Here is a 22,304-nt window from a genome sequence, read left to right as displayed (position 1 = left end):
GGGTTGGTAATTATACTGAGAATAGTTGCTGAAGTGGGCGGTGATACTGTTGTTAATTATGTGACAGATGAGGTTACCCTTGCGGCGTTGAAGGTTACATCTGTTTCTGAATAGATTGTGGTCGATCTTGAGCCCTAGATTTGGGGTTCAAGGATAGGCCGCGGATAAAATATAACTTGTCGGAAACTTTTGTCGCTGTACTTCAGTGATTGTGTCAGATTTTCAAGACAACTAGATCCAATGATATAAACCATAAGGGGTCACACTTGTCATCTTCTTTTATAATTATCACTTCCATATCTAGAAAATTCCAAGGATTTTAACTGGAATACGTGATGAAGGGACTCCTGACTAACTTCGGTTACTATGATACTTTTGACCTTCTGATTACCCTTTTAAAAAAATAAGGGGTCACAATAAGGCTTCCCCGGAGTTAATTTCTTTCCTAAAAGACACTATTTGATATGTTTATAAGTTGTTGTCCACTAGTAAGTGTTATGATGTTGCTCATGTTGAGATGCAATGAAAATGTCTGATCTCAGTTTGTGGCTTGTCTCATGCAAATAAAAAAATTTTCACAGATTTGTATGGCTTGAATAGCTGTTACCCTGATGTCGTGGAAAAGATGATGTTGATCCAGTAGGTTTTCGTTGCAACAAACTATACCATCGTGAGTAAACGTCAAAATCGAAGTCGATTAGTTTAAAAGGTACTTGCTGGCAAGGTTTACCTATCTAATTTCTGTAATGATCACATTTTAATCTGACATTCCCCTTTCACTAAGCTTTCTTCTTGATTTTCTCAGACGTTTTTATAGCTGATAATTCCAAAACGGTTGCATTACTTCCTGGCTTCTGATTTATTCTCTTAATTTGTCACCCTATTGACCAACAAACACGCAATACATTGGCGTCGGATAACTTGAATGGCATCAGCAGCGGTTCAGCCGCACAGAATGCCCCTTCCTAAGATGGACAGTCTCAAGTCGCAACACTCAAGGGTAAATTATTCAAGGAATGTTGGCCATGATAATTATATAGTGCACGCTAGTTTCCCTTAACAGTTATTTGCATATCGCTTGAAAATCTTTAATCTAGTTTTATTTCAAATATTAGGAATAATATAATTTTTAAAATTTGAAATGATCAAAGAGATTTCACAATTTTTTGACGTTGCTTAAAGCTACAATTTTTATTACATGTACCAAAATCAAACTTTGCCTGTTACTAAACATTGGAACTAAAAGATATTTTGATCTTTTTAATCCGAACTTTTGAAAAATGGGGAGGAATTTTTTATTCGCGTGTGTTTTAATTTTTTATACTTTTTTTGTTTTCCACGCAAAATCAGGTACCACAAATAATCATCGGATTGTGTTGAGTGATATATCATATTAAAGCCCTTTCAGTCGCAATTCGAACGACCTTAAAATATTTCCCAGTGTTCAGAAAAACCGGATTGAAATTTTTGGTTTTATACTAATTTCGTTCTAATAAGGTGAGCGTCCAAGGTTGGCATTGGCTTGTTTATGTTTAATTTAGGCCGTGAAAACTTAGTATCACTCGGGTAAATTAGTTTTTGGAGTTTTATGGCGGCATTTTTTGAATCAAAAACTTCAAATAATTTCTGCTAGAAATTTTTTGTTGAATTTTTTAAGCGATTTTTTTTTGTGTTTCGAGTTTTTTTCCAGCAAAAAACGTTTTCCAATTGGTCAATTTTGGTATTACTGTCGAAGTTCTATTTTTCGTTCAGATCTTTTCACCACACCGCGCAGAAAAAAAAACGACACATTTTTTTGCGTTTTTTTAAGACTGGTCGTATTATTCTGGGCTACTTGCCCAGTAACCGGCTATGCTTGTTAAGAGTAATGAACGTAGTGAAGACTCTCTTATATAGGTCTTGCTGATTTTTTTGACATTTTTTATGACTTTTCGCTGTTTGACTTGTGGTTTCTTTTTAAGTTCAGTGCATTTCTATCGAACAGCAATATTGTAAAGGTCACGAAAAACGTGATCGACTTCTTATTTAAAAATGAAAATTAATTATCAGATTTCCCAGCGAAATAAAAGTTTTACCTATTGAATCCAGTTTCCTCAAATTGGGTCAATTTTAACAAAAAAAAGTGTCCAGCATAAATTGTTCTACAAATTCAAAGAGCTTTAAGGCCATCTAATTTTTAACTAGAAATTCAAAAGTTGAAGATTTTAGAAAAAAAACAAATAGTTTTTTTTCAGTTTCTCTGCGTTCATTGCTCTTTTCCAACTGCCAGTTGGCTATGTTTTAATTTTCAACTTGTTGAATTCCGCTTTCCTTGTGATTAAAAATCGATGCATGTGATTTTACCAGGGGCGGGCAGGGGGAAGACCTTCCCCTGAAGGATTCGATCCCCTGCCGACCCAAAGGGATCCCCTTTTGGTACTTTTTAAGAAATCCATTTTTGGCCAACCGACCCTAAAGTATTTTAAAGGCGCCTTTGGCGACAGTATATACTAACTGTTTTTCAAAAACTTTAGTGCTTGATGATTGCTCGGAAAATCAATTTGGTCGACCTAAAAAAGGTCGTCAAAATTTTCGAAAGTTTTTTGAAAATCCGCCCCTCCTTGAGAAAGTTTTAGATCCGCCCCTGGATTTTACTATATTACCTATTCTATCCTTGCAATGATTCTTCGAAAACGATATTTCTCTCACTGTTTAGCAACTGAATTAATTGAAATGCATCATAAATTTTCACTTGAACTGAATGAAGTTTGTTTTTGTTCTAGGTTTTGACTAAAAGTACTCAGATTTCAATTAGTTATGTTAATGCATGGCCTGAAAAAACTTTAGTAATTAAATAATTAGCTGATTTAAGTGACAAATAATATTTCTAGGGATCAGAAGAGTCTTATAGTGGCGCAGCAGGAATAACAGGAGGAAGAGCCTCCATGTCTGACCTTTCACTGCACGACGAAGACACGAACAACAATAACAGTTCCAACTCCAACGGAGCACCGAATTCCTCTACGAGTGGGTCCGGGGGTAATGCAGCGAATGCCAATGGAGCCAATCGGGAGATGACGAAAGCAGAATTAGAACAAGTGGCCTTTGATGCTTTGGAAAAGGCATATGTGAGTTTCAATGTTCCTTATATCGTTAATTCATCAGGCTCACCGTTTATTATGCAGCGTTACAAGGGTCAATTTTTATATCTATTATTATATATTTAAATGCGGCCTTCTTTATTTCGCCACGTTTAAGCTTTTTCAACATAATATTTTTGCATGCTTAACGAAAGAATTTTTTCACGTTTAAGCTATATCGTATATTGTAATGGTTAGGGTTTTTTTTCGATTTTCCACTTTCAATTCAGTGGTTATTTTCCGAAAACTTTTCGAAAACTTAATTAAATTTTATTTTAAAAATTTGAAATTCCCAACCCTGTAAATGGGGGCTATAGAGTACTTTCAGGGGTTGCGAATCTTGCCTCCAATTATGACTGCTCAAATTTTGTATTTTTTCCAGATGTGACATTTTTTGTGTTCTTTTTTTCAGTTTTTCAGAAAAACCTTTTTTTTTCTCTCAGTAGTTGCAAATCTGGCCTCCAAATCTGGCTTCAAGGACTCTCAGTAGTTGCAAATCTGGCCTCCAAATTTCTCCAGAGGCCCATTAAGTTTTCGAGATGACGCTCTTATGGTTTTTCAAAATAGGAATTAAAAAAATTGTAAATCTTGTAATTACCAACCCTGTAATTGGTTGCAGTCAGAGTACACTAAAGATTGCAGATATTGTTTCCAATGTATGCGGATTTTTATGAATCGTCGAAAAAAAATGAAACACCGGAGGTGTGCTACACGCTAGTATGCTTTATAGTAGGGTTAGTCTGTTATAGGTGTTGATATTCCATACCATGAGGACTAGGTACCATGAAAGATTATTAAAAAAGATCCACAAAAAACGTTTTTCGACGAGTTCAAGTAATTATCATTATGCTTTATGTGAGTGATAAATTTTATTGTCATTGCAGACAAAGCCAGTGGCGTTCTCAGTGCGCACCAACATAGACTACGACGGGACTCAGGACGAGGAAGTGCCCTATTTAGGCAGGGCCATCAGCTTCAACAACAAAGACTTCCTGCACATTAAGGAGGTCAGCATTCACTCGCTTGTTATTCAAGTCCAATACGTGTTCATTCTGAACAAAAATGCATCGATTGACGTTGTTTGTTACGAATAAAACGTTGTCCCTCTTGTTGTTGACAGAAGGCTTAATTGTCTGAAACACGAAACTGTAGCTTTATTCATTCTTAGGTATAATTAGTATATTAAAGGAATATACAAATTGCTGCAGCTAGTAGAAGTTACAATTTTCCCTTTCACTTAGTTCAGATTTTTTGATTAGATAGTTCGACATGTTTTGTGTTGGTGTTGTGTAGAAGTTCAACAATGACTGGTGGATTGGGAGGATTGTGAAGGAGGAGGGAGACATTGGATTCATCCCCTCCCCCGCCCGCATGGAGGCACTACGCATGTACCAGTCCCACAAGAGAACCACGGCAAAAGAGTGAGTAGTCCAAACTGGACCACTTAACGGGAATTCATATTTGGATCAATTGCATAATTGCACCCTTAACCAATTACGTTACGCCATCCGTTGTTGACCGGGTGATTTGTTTTAAAAGCGTTAATTCACAGTTCTTTAGACTGATCAGCGCTTGGATGGGAGAAGCCTCTGCACTAAATGTTGCACCAATTCACGGGTGAACTTAAACAACGAACTACGAAATTATAGATCAGTCTATCTCAGTATATAGTGGGCTCAAAAATGACTTAACTAGTCTTGAAATTCGATTATTGTGACGGTCATTTAGAATATTCTTTCTTCTTTAGGCTGGCATTAAACTAACTGAAGGTATCTTTCCATAGTTGAATTTTTTAACGTGCAAGTTTAATATAAATTTTCTATCAATTCCAATCTTCTTTCATTAAAGCTTCTGCATTTGATGCCAAAGTGTGCGTTGATCTATGAGTTAATTCGCCTCACAAACAGCTGCTTAGTTGTCAGTTTGTTGAAGTAATCTAATAAACGTATCAGTCTATGCAGTACAGGCTTAAAGGAATGTTTATTTTCTGGCTGTGACCGTGTTAATGTTTTCGCGGCTATAGAGGAATGACAGGCGAAACGCCCCCTGCCTCAGGTAACACAACAAGTCAGATGGATAACTCCGCAGCGTTTGTCATGTTATACGAAGAAGCGAAGTTGGAAATTTAGGGGTTCTAGGCCAACATTGAGCATCGCAGTCCCCCTTTTCCCCAGTGATTTCCAAATGATTGCTTTGAGTGTAAATAAACCAGCCGAAGTATAAACCAACCAAAAGTTCCCACAGCGTGTAAACCAGCCGAAAAAAAAACGTCATACGAATGAATTTTGCATCACTTTCGAAATGTTACAAATTATGAAATAACAATTACGTATTTTCGGATGGTTCATAATTCGGCTCCTTTATACTTCGGCTGGTATATACCACCGATTGCACTCGATCGTTTATAATGACCCTTGCGATTAGCAAGGCTATTGCAATCGGGTCTAGACCTTTTCTCGTTAGTTCGCAGATTCATCAGTTTACTTTATCAGCATATCAGGTTCTGGCTACCAGTTTTACCTGTTTGGTGAAGAGACAGCCCATATGTTTGGGACGGCAAAGGTACAGGGCATGGGAGTTGTACTTAAGTACAAATCGAAAATTTTCTGCTGCGTGAAAAATGAAACTGAAAATGAAAATTTTAATAATAGAAAGTCGTTTTGATTTATTTCTATTGGTGCAAGTTAACTGGGTGATATGAAATTTTAGTTTTTTTTTTCAAATAATTGTAACAAAATTTTTTCATCTACGATTTAATATTTTTGGTTTTTTTCTTTTGTCTTCATTTCTAAGAGTAATGACCGTAGTGAAGACTCGTATAAGGGTCTTGCTTATTTTTTTGTATTTTGTTTTTTGAATCAGGAAAGTGTTAAAATGCTCTAATAACTATAGATGTGCATTCATACATATTCAGGCATTTATGCATGGACGTAGGTATATAAGCACTTATTGAGTTAAATTAAAATTCATCTGCAGAAAGTTACGAGAATAGCGCCTTCCGTATACGAATGCGGAAATAGCGCGAAAAAACGTGAACGATTTCTAGTTTCGGAAGTGGAATTTAATTTTTAGATTTCCAGCGGAATAAAAACTTACCTATTGAACCAATTTTCTCAAGTTGGTTTGATATTATCAAAAAGCGCCAATCATAAATTGTTCTAGAAATTCAAAGAGCTTAAACAGTGGCCAAGTTGTGTAGAGCAGTTCTTTTGTTTGCTAGCGGGCTGTGGTTTGATTCATGAGGGTGTTAATTTTTCAAAATTTGATGTTATTTTTTCTTATTTTTAGCTTTTTCAAACAACTTCTTTGCGCTTTACCGGCTATGCTTGCAAAGATAGCTTTAGCCTCGATGTCGTTAATAAAAATTTAACGGGACAGTCAATGTTCGACAGTCAAAATGATCGGATCAGTTCCCACAGCATTAATGATTTTTCGTTCACGAAAAAGTGATTTTTTATTTATTCAAGTTTGATTTTTCGCGGATTGACTTATTATTTTCTACGAGTCGATAAACATAATTCGAACTCTTATATAGGTGCTGATGATTGTTTTTGTTTCTGTTTTTTTTGCAGGAAAAGTTAAATTTTGTTCAGGAAGGAAATTTACTTTTTCGCGGTTCGACTCCTGATTTTTCAAAGTTCTGTTCGTTTCCTTTGTTAAAAGGAAGGCAAACTCCATTAGCATACAGCGAACTCCATTAGCGAACAGCAAAATTGTAAAAGTCACAAAAAACGTGATCGACTTCCAGTTTACAATTTACTGTTAAGATTTTCCAGCGGAATAGAAAAATTACCTATTGATCCAGTGCTCACATATTGGGTTAATTTAATCAATAAGTTATCAGTCATAAATTGTCCTGGAAAATCAAAGAGCTTCAAGAACATATATTGTTTCTGTACATTTCGAATGTTGAGATTTTTTTTAAAAATTAACAGTATTTTTTTTCTGTTTAATTGTGTTCACTGGAAATTCGAAAGGTGGAAAACTTTCAATCAACTTTTTCGGTTTCCTTGTTTTTCACTTTTTTCCAACTGTCTATTAGCTATATTTACAAAGTTTAGATTTGTTAATTCATCTGCACGTAATCATAGTCATCCAATTTGAAATCGCAAGTTGTGCGAAGCTCCGCTAAATTTTAATTAACTTGGCCATATACTTTGTATCGCAAGTGGTGCGAAGCTCCGCTCCGCCTCTGCGTGTAAATAGGAAAGTTGGTGTCAGCTGGTTTCTGAATGGAATCTATAGCCATCCAAGTTTGGGGATAGAAATTTTTTGTTTAAGGTTAAAATGGGAAAGTGTCTTAGTTTGTCTGAAAATTTTCGTAAACATCAATGGAATTTTGCATGACTAGAACTTTATCTTCGATTAGATAGATATGTTGGACCTTGTTTAGCATTGCATGGGAGGATATTTATTTTTTTCTGTTGATGTATCTTGTTTGAAAAAGACAAGGGCGTTACTTTTCTTGAATATTTGCATGTCTAATAATTCCATTGTCTGACAACTTCTGCTGACATTTTGTATATGCTCTTCAGGAACCGAGGCTGAGAATGACACGGATGATGGAGGCGGCTCCTCCTCTTCAAAGAAGGGACCCCTTGGCAAAAATGCTCGTAAGGGCACCTTCTTCCGCAGAGGTGATAATGTACCTCCCTATGATGTTGTTCCCTCCATGCGACCAGTTGTGCTTATTGGACCTTCTCTCAAGGGATACGAGGTATTTTTTCGCGTGTTTCTCTAGATAAAAATAAGGCGTCTTTGGCAAAGAATCGCGTGATCTAACGCGTTTACTGAGCCGAGTGTTGAGGTAGCTCCCTTCAAATGATTGTAAATTTAAATTAATCCATCAAGAGGAATTGACTAATTAGAGATTGGTTGTTTGGGTTGTTTACGTCACATTTATTTTGTTTTTCCTCATCTGTACGTCACATATTTTAGTACAGGCTTAAGGTTTTAGCCTTTCCGTGCGAAATATTTGTGCGAGTTCCTTTGAAATGCCTTAAAATGTGACAAAAAATGTTTATTGTGCAGGTGACAGACATGATGCAAAAAGCCTTGTTTGACTATCTGAAGCACAGATTTGAGGGGCGTATTGTGATCACTCGGGTCACCACGGACATTGCCCTGGCCAAGCGAAGTGTCCTCAACAACCCCTCGAAGAGAGGAGGAGGGGGGCTCATGGACAAGGGTGCCAGATCAACATCCCTCAGTTAGTAGCATATCAGAAATTCAATTAGGTTTTTAAGTTCTCTATCTTTAATTACGTGTAAATGAACGAAGTGATTGTCACTTATATAGATCGTGATGTGTTTTTTCCCGTATAAAGTCCTTAAGTTTACTCAAATTTGGTAACGCTACTATTTTGTAATGAAAATAGTAGCTTTAAAAAATACCGAAATTGTTAATGATGATTGTAAATCATTGGTTGTGGTGTGTGTTTTAGTGGAAGTGCAAGCTGAAATAGAGAGGATCTTTGAGCTGGCCAGGTCTCTTCAGCTGATAGTGTTGGACTGTGACACCATCAACCACCCCTCCCAACTGGTGAAGACATCCCTCGCTCCAATCATCGTTCACCTCAAGATCGCATCTCCCAAGGTAACTATATTTGAATTTAATTTGTCTCAAAATTTTTAAATATTCATGAAATTGTAAAGGTCGTGGTGATTTTTTGTTCGTTTTTTTTCAGGAAAAAATTGTGAAGTGTCTTCTCGCAGAAATTCGATTTTTCGCGTTTAGGCTTTAAAGTGTAAAGGTTACGAAAAACGTGATCGGTTTCTAGTTTCGAAAGTGGATTTTTTTTCAGGTTTCCCAGCGGAAAAAATTATCTACTGGTCCAGTTTTCTCAAATTAGTTTAACGTTATCGAAAAAGTGGCAATCATAATTTAATCTTGAACTTCAAAGAGCTGTATGGGCATATACTTTTTTGTAATTGGAAAATTTGAAAAAACAAGCTTTTGACTCAATCAACTCAAGAATTTATTGTTCCGACTTTCGATACGAAAGTAACGGAATATTTGTGCTCGGGGTGGGTTTTTTTTCTTCAGACAAATTTCGACTTTTTAACTAGCCATTTTTGACGGACTTTTTAAATATCATTCAAAAGGTATTGTTGTCCTGAGCTTAAATTTGAAAAGATATTTCACCTGTGATCATTTTTCGTAAAGTTATGAGGGTTTCAAGATTGCCATTTTGACCAATTTGGGACAATTAACGCGCGATGTAATTCGCGCTATTAACGCGTAAGCGGAGGTTTAATCCGTCTTATAAATCGTTCCAAATTGGTTGAGCGAAGCTTATTTGCCATAATTGATGTGTTACAAGGAACGAAAACTATCTTTTTGTACTTACTATGGCGTGTGGGGGGATGATTTTCATAAAAAATTTCAAATTTTAGAAATTTTTTTTTAAAATTTCATATAATGTTTTTATATGTTTTTACTGCTGCTCCATAAACCTTCAAAAGCAGTCGGAACATTCAGGGCTTCGCCCTGATACGAGCAGTCTTGTTTCTGTTTCCTTGCGTTTATTAACTCTTTTCAAACTTTCTGATGGCTATGTTTGTTCGTTTTTTGGGAGTGCTACTTTTTTTAGTTTTCTCGTTTGTATTCAGGAGGTACAACTTCGCTTCTGTGTTTACACAAGCGAGCGTAGAGTCATATTACGAACTCAACTGACCAATAATAAAAGTGCTCATTTTGGTGGAACTTTTGTTGCTTAGTATTGTCAGCTTATGACTATGTATTCTCTTATTTATATGTAACTAATGTCGAATCTCCTACATAAGGACACTTGTGTAGGGAAGTCGACTCTGAAACTTGGATGTCTGGGGACTGAGTTTTAATTCCCGTGGAGGTCTTTTATTTTTCAATTTTTTTACCCTCGCAAACGTTTTTCGCTTGACTTTTTTTCTTGACATTTACACAAGCGAGCGTTTGCGAAGTGCATCTTCCACTCTGTGTTACACTTTTGACCATTAGGGTACTAGTATGCGAAGTGCATCGTCCACTCTGTGTTACACTTGCGACAATTAGGGTACTAGTTTGCGAAGTGCATCTTCCACTCTGTGTTACACTTGCGACAATTAGGGTACTAGAATTTTTGTCTAACAGAAATGCTAGAACTCCTTAGTGAAGTGCTCAATTTCATGAAATTTCAAGGTAAGTTACAAAATCGCGTTTAGATTAAATTTGGTTTTCATCTTCTTTTTTTTGGAAAAGTTTTTCAGCAAATTTTTTTAAGGTAGAGGTTGGAAAAATGTTTAGTCATATTTTAGCTCATCTTTTGTGGGAATGTCATATATATTTTTTTTGGTGTAATGGGAGTATACCCGGGTATGTGTCTCCTTAGTTGCCGCTTCATACCCTTTGATACTAAAATTGATTTACCCTCTCAATTGCCTTTCTCATAGGGATTTCTTCAAAATCAAATTCTTTACACTTGCAATTAGCTTAGTGTGTTCTTACGAACCTTCTTGTTTTTAACCTAGCTCGCAAATAAAAGTGTTAGTTAAAAGTCTTCACTAATATGGAAATTTCACTGTAGCATTGGAAATCGCATAGCATCTGTTCTCTGCTTTATTTGTGGCTAGTCTTTAGTGCATATTAAGCGTCCGTGGCCGAGTGGTTAGTGTATATTAAGCGTCCGTGGCCGGGTGGTTAGCGCGTACTAAGCGTCCGTGGCTGAGTGGATTAGGAGACACTAAGTCTTTAGGTCGCAGGTGCGAATCTCAGACGTTGCGGATTTTTTTTGTTTTAATAATTCGAGGCCTATTTCTTTTTTATTGCATTTTATAGAGCTGCGTTTTGTCGTGTTCTCGCAAGTGTTTGCAAAGCGAAGCTTCTTCTCTGTGTTTTATGTCAAGATTATTTTTTCCCCGTTGAATAGCTCTCATCTACGCTTTTTCGACTTTCGGAGAAAAGATGGGATATTTGTGCTCAGTGTTGTTCTTTAGATTCGACACTGACAAAGTTTTTGTAATAGCAATTGATGACGTTTTCTTTAGTATCGTTAGTCTGAGCTATGGGCATCTTAGCTTTCAAACTTAAGAATGATATAACACCTGTAATAGTTTTTAGTGTCAATGAAACTAGTGACGACACGTATATAAGTCGTGTTGATTATTTTGATGTAATTTTCTGGCTCAAATTTGATTCTTTGTCTGATTTTCGGCTTCCTTTTAATTCAATTCATATTTGTTTGCCTAAAGGAAGGTGTAAATTTACGAAATTAAAAATGGCGCGAAAAAGGTCAATGGCTCTGAGAAACGCATCGAACGTAGAAGGGCAGTAAAAAGATAGTTTCGTCTTGGTACAAGAGTAGTTATAGTAGGAGAGCATCTGTTATAGTCTTCCTTACACTTTTAAATTGTATGCACTGAATGCAGTGTGATTGAAAAGGTAGTAGCTAATGATGTTGTTTTGCTCTTCAAAGAATCTTTAATGAACTCTGTACTGGTTATAGGGTGGAGCTAACAAGAAGGTAACGATCGAGTGTTTTCTCTCTTGGTGCTTTGATGAGGGTTTATGAGAAGCCTCTATTTAAAGGTCCTCCACTTGTATCCCTTTTCTGGTGTGAGAAATGAAGCGTGAATTCATGAGTGGTTTTTCGATTTGATTAAACTCCTGTGCCGTGGGGGTAATTTGGATCATGGGTCGTTTAGGTGATGCAGCGTCTGATCAAATCCAGAGGCAAGGCCCAGACAAGATACATCAACGTGCAACTTGTGGCCGCAGAGAAACTGGCTCAATGTCCTCCGGTTAGTCTCCCCTCTGATACAAAAAGTATGTTTTTAAACTATAGCTAAATAAAAATTATATCAGGATAAACAGATTCGGTTCCTGGGTACCGTAATTAACCCACCTTTAGCTATGAAAAATGTGGACGAAAAAAAAACTCATCGTCATTATCAAAATGAGCCGTAGCAATGTGATTCACGTATATTTATATTAGGAGTCTATTTTTCTTCTAAACCAACTCGCAAAAAACTGCTCTTTTGGTGACACCATCGCCGTATAGCATTGCATAAGCAATTAATACCATCTGTTCTATCTGCTTTTTTGTTGGCTAATGTTTGCGTAGTGTCAAGCCAGCTTGGTGCAAAAGAAAGGAATGGAAGGCCATAGTCGACATGAAGATTTTTTTTTGTAGAAAACGCTGACAATTAGAGTGCGGTTATTGAAAAACGCGTGAAATCAAAATGGCATGAATGACCAAATTGAAAACCACAAAATTTCAACGCAACGTTTGCCTAGTTCAAAATATCAAAGATTTGATAACTGATTTATAAGCGACAATAGCGTAGATGAACATGCATCACACTCCTAATCAAAATATCAGAGATCAAAATTGAAAAAGTTAGTAAGGTTTTTAAAGGCAATCTCCGCTATCAAATAGTGAAACTTTAAAGGTCACGAAAAACGTGATCGACTTCTAGTTTAGAAAAGGGAATTTAATAATCGGATTTCTCAGCGAAAATAAAAAAAATTTTACCTTTTGATTCAGTTTGCTCTTATTGGGTCGATTTTATCAAGAAACTGTCAATCATTAATTGTTCGAGAAATTCAAAAGGCTTCAATTCTATCAAATATTTTCTTGGAAATTCGAAAGTTGAGAAAAACAAGTCAGTATTTTTTTCTGTGTACTTACACTCATGCTCTTTTTCCAACTGACTGTTGGCTATCTTTGTTCCTCGAAAACTATCCGTTTCTTAATGTGAATCGTTCCATAGCTGCAGAAAAAAAATTCCTAGTGTTCGCTCGAATTTTCCGGCTTCAATCTGGTAGGAAACTGGGTGTGGGGATTTGTTTTTGGAGCAGGAATAATTACAGGCTGGCGTGAGTCTAGTATTGTTAGTCACGGGAAGGGAGAGTGAAATAGATTTAGTTCAAGAGGGGCTATAAAATTGTATTGTGCTCTGAGTTTTTTTAAGATTGCGACATTTCAAATGCTATCATCCACATAAGTGACACCAGATGCTGGCTTGGGTTCATATATTTCTTTGCTCACAAGGGTTGGGGCCGGTAAAAAGACCAGGGCTGGGATTTATGCCGGCTCCAAGCTGTTGGCTTAAAATTAATAGACTGAGAGATCTGACAGACTTACGACGCTCCGAAACTAAAAACCCGTAAAGAGCATGCTTTCCGCGCACCCCAGTATAGAGAGGGTATGGTAGTGCTATTTGCGGATGTATCTGCAGGCGTTAGGTCCAGCAATTAAAGGCGTTTCTTCTGGACCTTGTTGTTCGCCACGGTGTTTGACTCATGTCAATCAAATTTGAATGTTACGGCGGAATTGTTTATAAACACTGATGCTAGTTACAAATATTTTAAGTTTCATTTTGTGTTTCTGCCGATAATTGTAGTTTTTTGTCAGTATTTCGTAACAATTGGACATAAATTGTGGTTGAGATTATTTTTAGGTTCATTTTAAATCATTTTCTGTTAGAGTCTGTTTGAAAACGAACTTAGGCAACCATAAGCACTCGCTGCTCATAAATAGTACTTCCTGTGAACATCAAATAATCTGTTGCAGGTGTTACTTATGGGGAAAATGGCGTAGAAAGAGGTTGTGTAGGACAAGTTGTCATGTACAAAGTTAGTACTTGGCAATTTCGCTGTGGTAAAGTTGTCCTCATGCCTATCTAACATGTGTCAAACGTAAAATCATCATGAAGTTCAAATAGCTTCAAGGCCATATATATATATATTGAAGATTCTTGAAAAGTACTCCGTTTTTTTCCAGCTTTTAGTTCATTGCAATTGTCTTTAAGCTATTGTATTTATAGTTATGTTCATTACAATCAGTTTGTTGAACAACCTCTAAATGGATGTTGTAGGAAATGTTCGATGTGATTCTGGATGAGAATCAGCTGGACGATGCATGTGAGCATTTGTACGAGTACTTGGAGGCGTACTGGAGGGCCACCCACCCTCCCCCGATGGTGAAGAGGCCAGAGCCACCCCCACAAGCCACACCATCCAAGCTTGGGGAGGAGAAGGCGGCCAAAGACAGGGAGAAGGATAAGGGTGACTCCAAGTCAAAACAGTCCTCCCACAAGGTCAAACATTTTATTACCAAAATTTTATTCCAGTTTGATTCTTTTTATAGCGCTTGTTAGTTTTAATATAGATTAACAAGGAAAAGTCTTGCTATTTATTTAGATCTGGATGGTTTTTTTTTCCATTTTGTAGAATGAGTACTCACTCAAATTTGATTTTTTTGCGGGTTGGCTTTTCATTTCTTTGTAGTTCCTCTCGTGACTTTCAAAGAAATTTTCAGAAATCTTTTTTTTTTTACATTTAAAAAAAAAAAATTCTTGTTCAGTGGTTTTTTTTGTTTGCTATGTTTTTGCTTTTTTTTTGGAAAAAGCGTTGAATTTTGCGATGTAAAGGGTGCTCTCCCTAAAAAAATGGTCTGTTTTTGATTTGGTGGAGTATTTCTGAATGAATGATTGGGTTGGTGGTTGCAGGAGCGTAGTAACAAAGAAAGGTCCTCTCATCATCACCACAGAAGTCACAACAATAATGCAGATGATAGAGAGCGAGACAGAGATCGCGACAGGGATAGGGACCGGGATAGGCGAAGCACACGCAGTGGTCATTCAGGTAAAGACCACTACATTATTATTATGTCTGAAAGGCCAAACCAGTAGATATTCCCTACCTTGTGACTTGGGAGAAGCTATTCGACTATCTTAAGGCATATTCCAGTCAACCAGAATGCTATATCCTATATTAATATCTAAGGGTCGACTGGTGGTCCCTTAACGGCTCCTGGCTCCTTAAATACTACTTAAGCTCGATCTAATTTAGCTATCACTGCGTGAATATGCTGTTTCTTCTAGCCTATATGGATGTTAAAATAAGGTTAAGCTTATTTTTTGGTAAGGGAAAATAGCAAATAAGAAGCTGTACGGTCCTTACGGTGAAATGATGCTGGGATGTTTCTTAGTACAGAAAATAGTGAATGAAAAAGTTGGAGTAGTTAAAAACATTTTCCAAGTTTCCATCTGCTGTGTTCATATCTGATTTTATTTACACCAATCTATGTACAGGAGGTGGAAGTGAGCAGCCGCGCTCAGACCATGTGAACAACCAGCAGACCTCAAAGGGAGGCTCCTCCTCTTCCAGGGGCCACCACGCCGCCTCTCACAACCAACACAATGGAGCCAATTCTCACTCCTCCCAACAACAATCCCACCACGACAGTTCTTCCAGGGCCCCAGCTTCAAAAAGACATCACAACGACCAGGCCAACAGTGAGTTAGCGAATACGTTGAGGGATGCTAAAAGGATTTGAGGGTGCTTAGAAAACAAACATCAAGCTTTGCTTCTGTAATAAGACAAATAGGACATTCATTTGATTTTTATTCCGTTGAAGTTAATGTCAGCAACTAATGTTCACTCTTTACCGATGGCTATGATTCAAGTAGTTGTTTGCTTTTGCTGGCGCATAAATATCAGTGTGTGTCCATGGTTACTTTTCTTACAGTAGTACAGCGTAGAAAAAAAGAAAAACAGTTTTTTTTTTTCTAGGATTCACGTCACCGGACAGATCCGAACACGCAGACAGCAGAACAGATCGCAGATTCCACCGAGAGTCACGTGACAACTATGGTGGCACGGGAGGGGTTAAGAGCAGATCTAATCACTCCACCTCACATAGAGACAGGGACGAAGGGGGAGATGGGCCGCCTCCGCCCAGGGAAAGAAGGACAGGTAACGTTTGCTTAGAGTCGATTAACGTAGTTCCGACTCTTATATAGGTCGCGATGTTTTTTTCAGGAAAAAATCTCCACTATCGAATAGCGAAAGTGAAAAAGTCACGAAAACCGTGATCGAATTCTAATTTCGAAAGTGTAATTTAATTTTCAGGTTTCCCAGCAAATAAAAAAGACCTTATCAATCCAATTTTTTCAAATTCAGTTAATTTTACGGGTTAATGTTTTCAAATTCAGTTAATTTTACGAAAAATTGAGATTTTTCAAGAAAAAGTCAGAAAGTATTTTTTCTGTTTACTTGAGTTCATTGGATCTTTTCCTACTGTATGCTGGCTATGTTTTTGAATTGGTTCCAATTAATTGCAACAGCGAATTTTAGTGAGCGTTAGTGTTATGCTACGACTTATCTTTTTTTTCTAACCGAAGTCGCAATTTTGTTGCCTCTTTTGGGGCACCTTTACGGCTTTTTGATAGCATGTGCTTTGACATTCGAATAGTAATAAGTTAACACAGTTGATACATTTTACATTCATCAAATGAACCAAACAAAGGTTTTTATTTCAAACAACATAACAATTATAAAAACTCGATTTCAGAAATTTTCGAACTCATTATATCTCCCAATTTTTTGAAAAGCATAATTTCTACATTTTGTGGCTTTAAGCTTTCCAATTAATTACATGAAAATTTAGTGTGGAAGCCTTCAGTTTGTTATATTCCAAACTATTACTTGCAAGATTGTGTCTATTAGTATTTAGTGCCACTTTTGCTGAATGGCTTTGGCAATTTTTAGCATATGTAGCTGCTTTTTGTGACTAGTGTTTGCTGGTTGTTAAGCATTCGTGGCCGAGAGTACAGGGCGTGAATTTCCAATTCCCGAGGTAACAGGTTCGAAGCCCATACGTAGCAAAGTTTTACTAATTCGAGGCTTATTTCTATCTTTTCTTATTTCACTTTATAAAGCTGATTTTTCGTCGTGTTTTCGCTAGTGTTTGAGAAGCGCAGCTTCACTTCTGTGTTGAATATTTACGCTTGCGATTATAGAGTTAACAGTTCTTGAGCACCTTGCTTTTTGTAAAATTATTTCCTGTTTAATGCAAAAAGAAAAGAAAGAGCTATGTTGCAGCTTTTGTTCACGAAATGGTCAATTTCAACAGGAATGGCTAATTTAACGACTGCTGACATGCAGACTGCTATCATTTGGGTAGTAATTAGGGGAAGTTCGAAAATTGCGTTTTTAAAAAAATCTTGAAAAGTTTATTGTAAAGAGTAATGAAGACTCTTATATAGATCTTGGTGATTTTTTTTACCGGGAGAAAGTCTTAAAATGCTCTAATAACTACTGATGTGCATTCATACAGATCGATTAAAATTTATCTGTTGAAAGTGACGTTAATAGCACTCTCCAAATACGAACGTGAAAATGGCGTTAAAAACGTGAATGATAATTACACGAAAGTAGAAATGAATTTTTAGATTTCCAGCGGAATATCGATCCATGTTTTCTCAAGTTGGGTTAAGGTTATCGAAAAAGCACCTATCAGAAATCGTTCTATAAATTCAAACTACTTAAATGGTATCTATGTTTTTCTTTGAAATTTGAAAGTTCGGTTCAACAAAATAAGTGTTTATTATGTTTACAATATTCGATTGGCTATGTTCGTATTGGTGGTTTCTTCCTACTTTTCATCGGCTCGTTTTTCTTTTTTAATTTTAGTTTGTAATATCTGGTACGTTTTTTGGGCTTAATTTTTACAATATCCTTGTTTTTCTTTTTTTCTCACCTAACTTGCAAATAAAAGTGTTACTTATTTGGTGGCTTTTTTGCTATAAACACGATTTGTAGCATTAGAAGTTCCATAGCATCTGTTCTGCTTTATTTGTGGCTAGTGTTTGTGATTTATTTAGCGTCCGTTGCTGAGTGGTTAGAGATTGACACTTTTAATCTCAAGCTCGCAGATCGAAACCGAGACGTAGTCTAGTTTTTTTTTAATTCGAGGCGTATATTTTTTCTTATTGCTTGTCATGGTGCTGCTTTTTGTGTTCTCGCTAGCCCCTATATATGTCACGATCCTTTCCAATTGGCCTAGGGGTAACACCTTTGCCTTTACATCCTAAGGTTTGGGGTTCGCGTCTCGGCCGGACCATGGTTTTTCAGTTTGTGTGCAATTTAAATTAAATATTTTGAATTGTGTTAAACGGTTTAAATTGAATTGTGGGACTTTCGTTTGTTTTCTTAAGTTTTGTCTGCTAAGTTGCCACATCGTTATGGATTTTGCATATTCTGTAAGCATTTTTCTCTGCAGTTGCAAGTGCAAGTATTCATTTTAGTTTCAGGTGGGACTTAATGATTTTTTTCTGATCAACTTGTGTGCTCAAAAAATGTCGACTTTGTTGCCTCTTCGTAAGTTTTGTTCCGTTGCTAATTACGCTTGCGATTAGAAAGCGTTATCAAATCGGAATATAGATTTTTGTGTTTAAGAGAACCAAGTGATTCACTTTGAACAAACTGTTGACCCAAAAATGTCTATATTCCGATTTAATAACGCTTGCTAATCTTGGTTCATTACGAATTCAAATTTCTAAGCGTCTCCGGAACATCTAGTTTGGAGGTAACGAATACGCCTGGGACGGCAAAGGTCCTGGGTTCGACCAGGACATGTTTTTTTTTTTTTTCAAACGGGAAATACTCTGTTTCCAAGAAGTTGTCGGCTTTTCATTTGTCTGCTTAATTTTTGTCGGCTTGGTTGATTCATCTTAGATTTTTTTTGCTCTATGGAGTTTTCATTGTGGTTGCTTTTTATGTTTTCATTTACTCCTGCAATTTGTAATTCTTTTAACTTTGACTTCGTATATTTTCTTGTTTTGTTTTTGTTTCGCTTAAAAAGTTTTCGGTCTACACGATTTCGTCTTATATACTTTGGGCTTACTAATCTAATTTTGGGTCCTTCGAGGAAATCATAATTTATATGGTGTCTTCTGGATTGCACGCAACGGTCATATTATAGTTCAAATTTTATCATGACAACAATTTTGTTTTCAATCCATAAATGTTTTTGAATTTTCGTCAAACGCCGTGGAATGTGTTTTTGTACGTATTTTCCGCAAATAGAACATCATCGCAGACAACATTTTGTAGTTGTGGTCTCCTGAAAGTTTTTCCGTTTTCTTTGGACTTAGTGGCTCTCCTTTCTTTTCGTGTCTGCTAGCTGTCTGCTATTTAGTGTCTGTTATTTTTGTGGTATGGCAAGTGATGCGAAGCTCCGCTTCGTCTCTGTGTTTAATTTTCTGGAATTTTTGCCTGGAATGAATATCTATCGAGACATATCGAGAAGTTGAAAAATTTGGTAGACATTAGTTTTCATACATTTGTCATATTTGTTTTATGTTTTTGCATCGCAAGTGGTGCGAAGCTCTGCTTCGCCTTTGCGTCAAATTTAAGGCTTCTCACCATCCAGGTTTTTTCTTCAAGAAAACCTCACGGTTTTTTATATAATAAAATAATTAATTATTTAGGCTTAAGTGGTCATGCGCGAGGCGAAGTGTCCGGAAGAAACATGCGGTATCCGGAAGACGACTACAACACAGACTTTCCACGAACAGCTAATCCGAGAAACGACTTCGCACCTAGATCGAATAACCACGCAAACGACGCCTACGCACCCCGACCTAGATAGTCAATATAATTACTTAAACATCACGGAACAGCCCATCGTGCATTGACTCCCAGGAATTTTAACGATCAATCGACTGATCTTGAATTGGTTGCAAACTAAACGCGACAATCTGTTTTTTCACGACTTGATCATCAAACTTTCACTCCAAACACGGTATTAATTTCAATAAAACAACCAAGCTAACTCACTAGTTTGAATAAAACTCAACTCAAAATATACTTTATAAAATATAAACTTGGGATTTCACGGTTTAAGTGTGATTTCATCCATCCATCCAACTTTCTAAACGTTCGTAGTAGATTGTCTTCTTATTAGATAGCCTTTATGTACATAGTTGGTTTTTATCTTAAACTAAACAATCAAAATAATGAATTTGAAATATTTTTGAATTATTTTTTGGACAAAAACGTTGAGACTTTGTATTGCTGCTGTCAATTAACAACCGCGTCTACATTAAATCATCATTCCAAACAAGAAAGTAACTAAAGTTTTATATAAGTTTTAATAAGTGATAATATTTTAAATAGTGTGTAAAACATGACTAGATTACATCCCACCTCGCATCACTAAACACGTGCTATTCAATAACTCGTCCTATCTACATCGTGTTTTTTTTTCAATTGGATTGGATGTCACCAATATGGCTTAAATATTACATCTCGCGTGAAGATAATTAATATAATTATTTAGTTTCACGTTCACCATTTGACTTGAGCAAAATATTGGGCATTCCAAATCAGTTTTGCTGATCGAAAGGTTTTTCGCAATAAATTTTGATCTATTTTTGCACCTTATCAATCATGAGCTTGCACATCTATCACATCTTGAGTTTGTTTGTAAATTGTTATTTATTTGAAAACTGCATTTCTTACTGCTGGCAAATATTTTCATCGCAATTTTCAGGCGCTATAATTCAAAAAAATTTCAATAGATAATGATTTCAACGACTATTCTAACGAGACATGCTTCTAGATACGGAAATCTTTTATAAATTGCCATCCAGTTGCATACCTTGCGATAAACAAGGGTATTGCAATCGCATTACGAGGCCAAACTGTGCACTGGATAGGCTCACAATTTTGTGCCTGTACGCTCCTGGATTCCAGAGACAAGTCTTTAAAAATGTTCAAAAAAAGTAAGTGGATTGCACTTAGTTTCCGTGGATTCCGCGTAGAAATACCTGCAAGGTAAGTTTTGTCGGATATAGGTATCTGTTCCGGATTCCACAAATTTAAGCGGATTTCGAAATTGTAGGTGGGTTCCGCAAATTTATGCGGATTCAAATTATCATTTGGATTTCGTGTACAATTTGCGGAATCCGCTTACAATTTGCCGATTCAGTTTAAAATTTGCGGATTTCACGAGTTTACTTTTACTAAAAACACTATTTTTTATGGATTGCGCAAACTGTTACGGAATCCGCGAAACGTGTATTGGATTCCACAAATTTTGTTGCGTATTCGGCAAAATTGCCTGTTTTTGGAGCGATTTTGAGCAATATAATAAGTGGATTCCACTTAGTTTCCGTGGATTGCGCGTACAAATACCTGTAAGGTAAATTTTGTCGGATATAGGTAGCTGTTCTGGATTCCACAAATGTAAGCAGCTTTCGCAATTAAAGGTGGATTCCGCAAATTTATGCGGAGTCCAATTATCTTTTGTGGATTTCGAGTACTATTTGCGGAATCCGCTTACAATTTGCGGATTCCGCTTAAAATTTGCGGATTCCACGACAGTTTACTTCTAATAGAAACATAGTTTTTTTTCATTGATACCAAAAACTGTTCCGGATTCCGCAATTGTTTGGGTTCCACAAATTTGGGTGCAGATTCCGCAAAATTGCCTGTTTTTGGAGCGATTTTGAGCAATATAATGTCCTAGCTATTTGTTCGTGGAATCCGAAACAGCACAGAAAATCAAAGAAAAGTAACAATAAACGGGCTCCGCGACAAATATGATATGTCATGTTGCGAAATTCGTTTACAATTCACAAAATTTACAGTTTGGCCTCCTAATGCGGGTACTAGACTTTTTCCCGTAAACACTTTGTTCACAGGACTTCGAATCCTGGTGGTACCTAAGTTCAAAAGCTCAGAACAAATTCAAAGTGCTTACTGTCTAGCCTGGAGGTAACGAATGCGCCGAGGAAAGCTAAGGTCCTGGGTTCGAATCTGAACAGAGCATGTTTTTTCTTCGAACAGTAAAAATTCCGCTTCAAAAATTTTGGCCTATTATTTGTCTGCTTACGTATTGTCGGCTTAGATGCCAGATCTACGAAGCGTTTATTTTTGGTGCAAACAGGTTTTGCTTCAGATGCTTAGTGTCTTAGCTTTTAAAAATATGCCTAATCGAAATTTGTTTTTTACATCGGTTGTAATTTTACCTATTCGGTTGTTTTTTACATCGGTTGTAATTTTAATTGTTTTTGGTGCAAACAGGTTTTACTTCAGATGCTTAGTGCCTTAGCTTTTAAAAAATTGGCCAAATAGAAATTTGTTTTTTACATCAGTTGTAATTTTACCTATTCGATTCGTTAAAATGTTTTTTTTCTTTAATTTTTTTTTTCTGTTTATTTTGACTTAGTGGGTTTTGGCTTGTTTTATGGAGTCTACTTAGAGATACTACCAGGAGTCTACTTAGTGGCCAATCGAAATTTGTTTTTTACATCGGTTGTAATTTTACCTATTCGGTTGTTTTTTACATCGGTTGTAATTTTAGTTATTTTTGGTGCAAACAGGTTTTACTTCAGATGCTTAGTGTCTTAGCTTTTAAAAAATGGGCCAAATCAA

The 22,304-nt window shown here is 36.5% G+C and overlaps 2 protein-coding genes across 6 annotated transcripts in view; both read left to right on the top strand.

The window, feature by feature from the left end:
• Positions 1 to 22,304, top strand: part of LOC134840310 (ubiquitin-conjugating enzyme E2 A) — a 311,529-nt gene that overhangs the window by 40,301 nt on the left and 248,924 nt on the right. The gene's annotated exons all lie outside the window — the stretch shown is intronic.
• LOC134840309 (voltage-dependent L-type calcium channel subunit beta-3-like) lies at positions 580 to 20,443 on the top strand. Of its 5 annotated transcripts, none has more exons than XM_063856066.1 (16): positions 580 to 670; positions 818 to 1,000; positions 2,871 to 3,107; positions 4,004 to 4,126; positions 4,413 to 4,540; positions 5,143 to 5,174; positions 7,655 to 7,836; positions 8,151 to 8,328; positions 8,563 to 8,714; positions 11,581 to 11,598; positions 11,780 to 11,875; positions 13,955 to 14,176; positions 14,588 to 14,723; positions 15,173 to 15,376; positions 15,654 to 15,836; positions 19,355 to 20,443. In XM_063856066.1, the coding sequence occupies exons 2-16, from the start codon at positions 926 to 928 to the stop codon at positions 19,513 to 19,515; spliced, it is 2,127 nt and encodes a 708-aa protein (XP_063712136.1). In that variant the 5' UTR covers positions 580 to 670; positions 818 to 925; the 3' UTR covers positions 19,516 to 20,443. The 5 variants fall into 5 exon arrangements, with proteins under 5 accessions (XP_063712136.1, XP_063712138.1, XP_063712135.1 ...); XM_063856065.1 differs by having other exon boundaries at positions 586 to 670; positions 806 to 1,000; XM_063856068.1 differs by lacking the exon at positions 818 to 1,000.

This window comes from Symsagittifera roscoffensis, chromosome 2 (assembly GCF_963678635.1).
Source record: "Symsagittifera roscoffensis chromosome 2, txSymRosc1.1, whole genome shotgun sequence".
In the NCBI taxonomy this organism is placed as follows: Eukaryota; Metazoa; Xenacoelomorpha; order Acoela; family Convolutidae; genus Symsagittifera; species Symsagittifera roscoffensis.
This window is presented reverse-complemented; position numbering and strand designations above follow the sequence as displayed.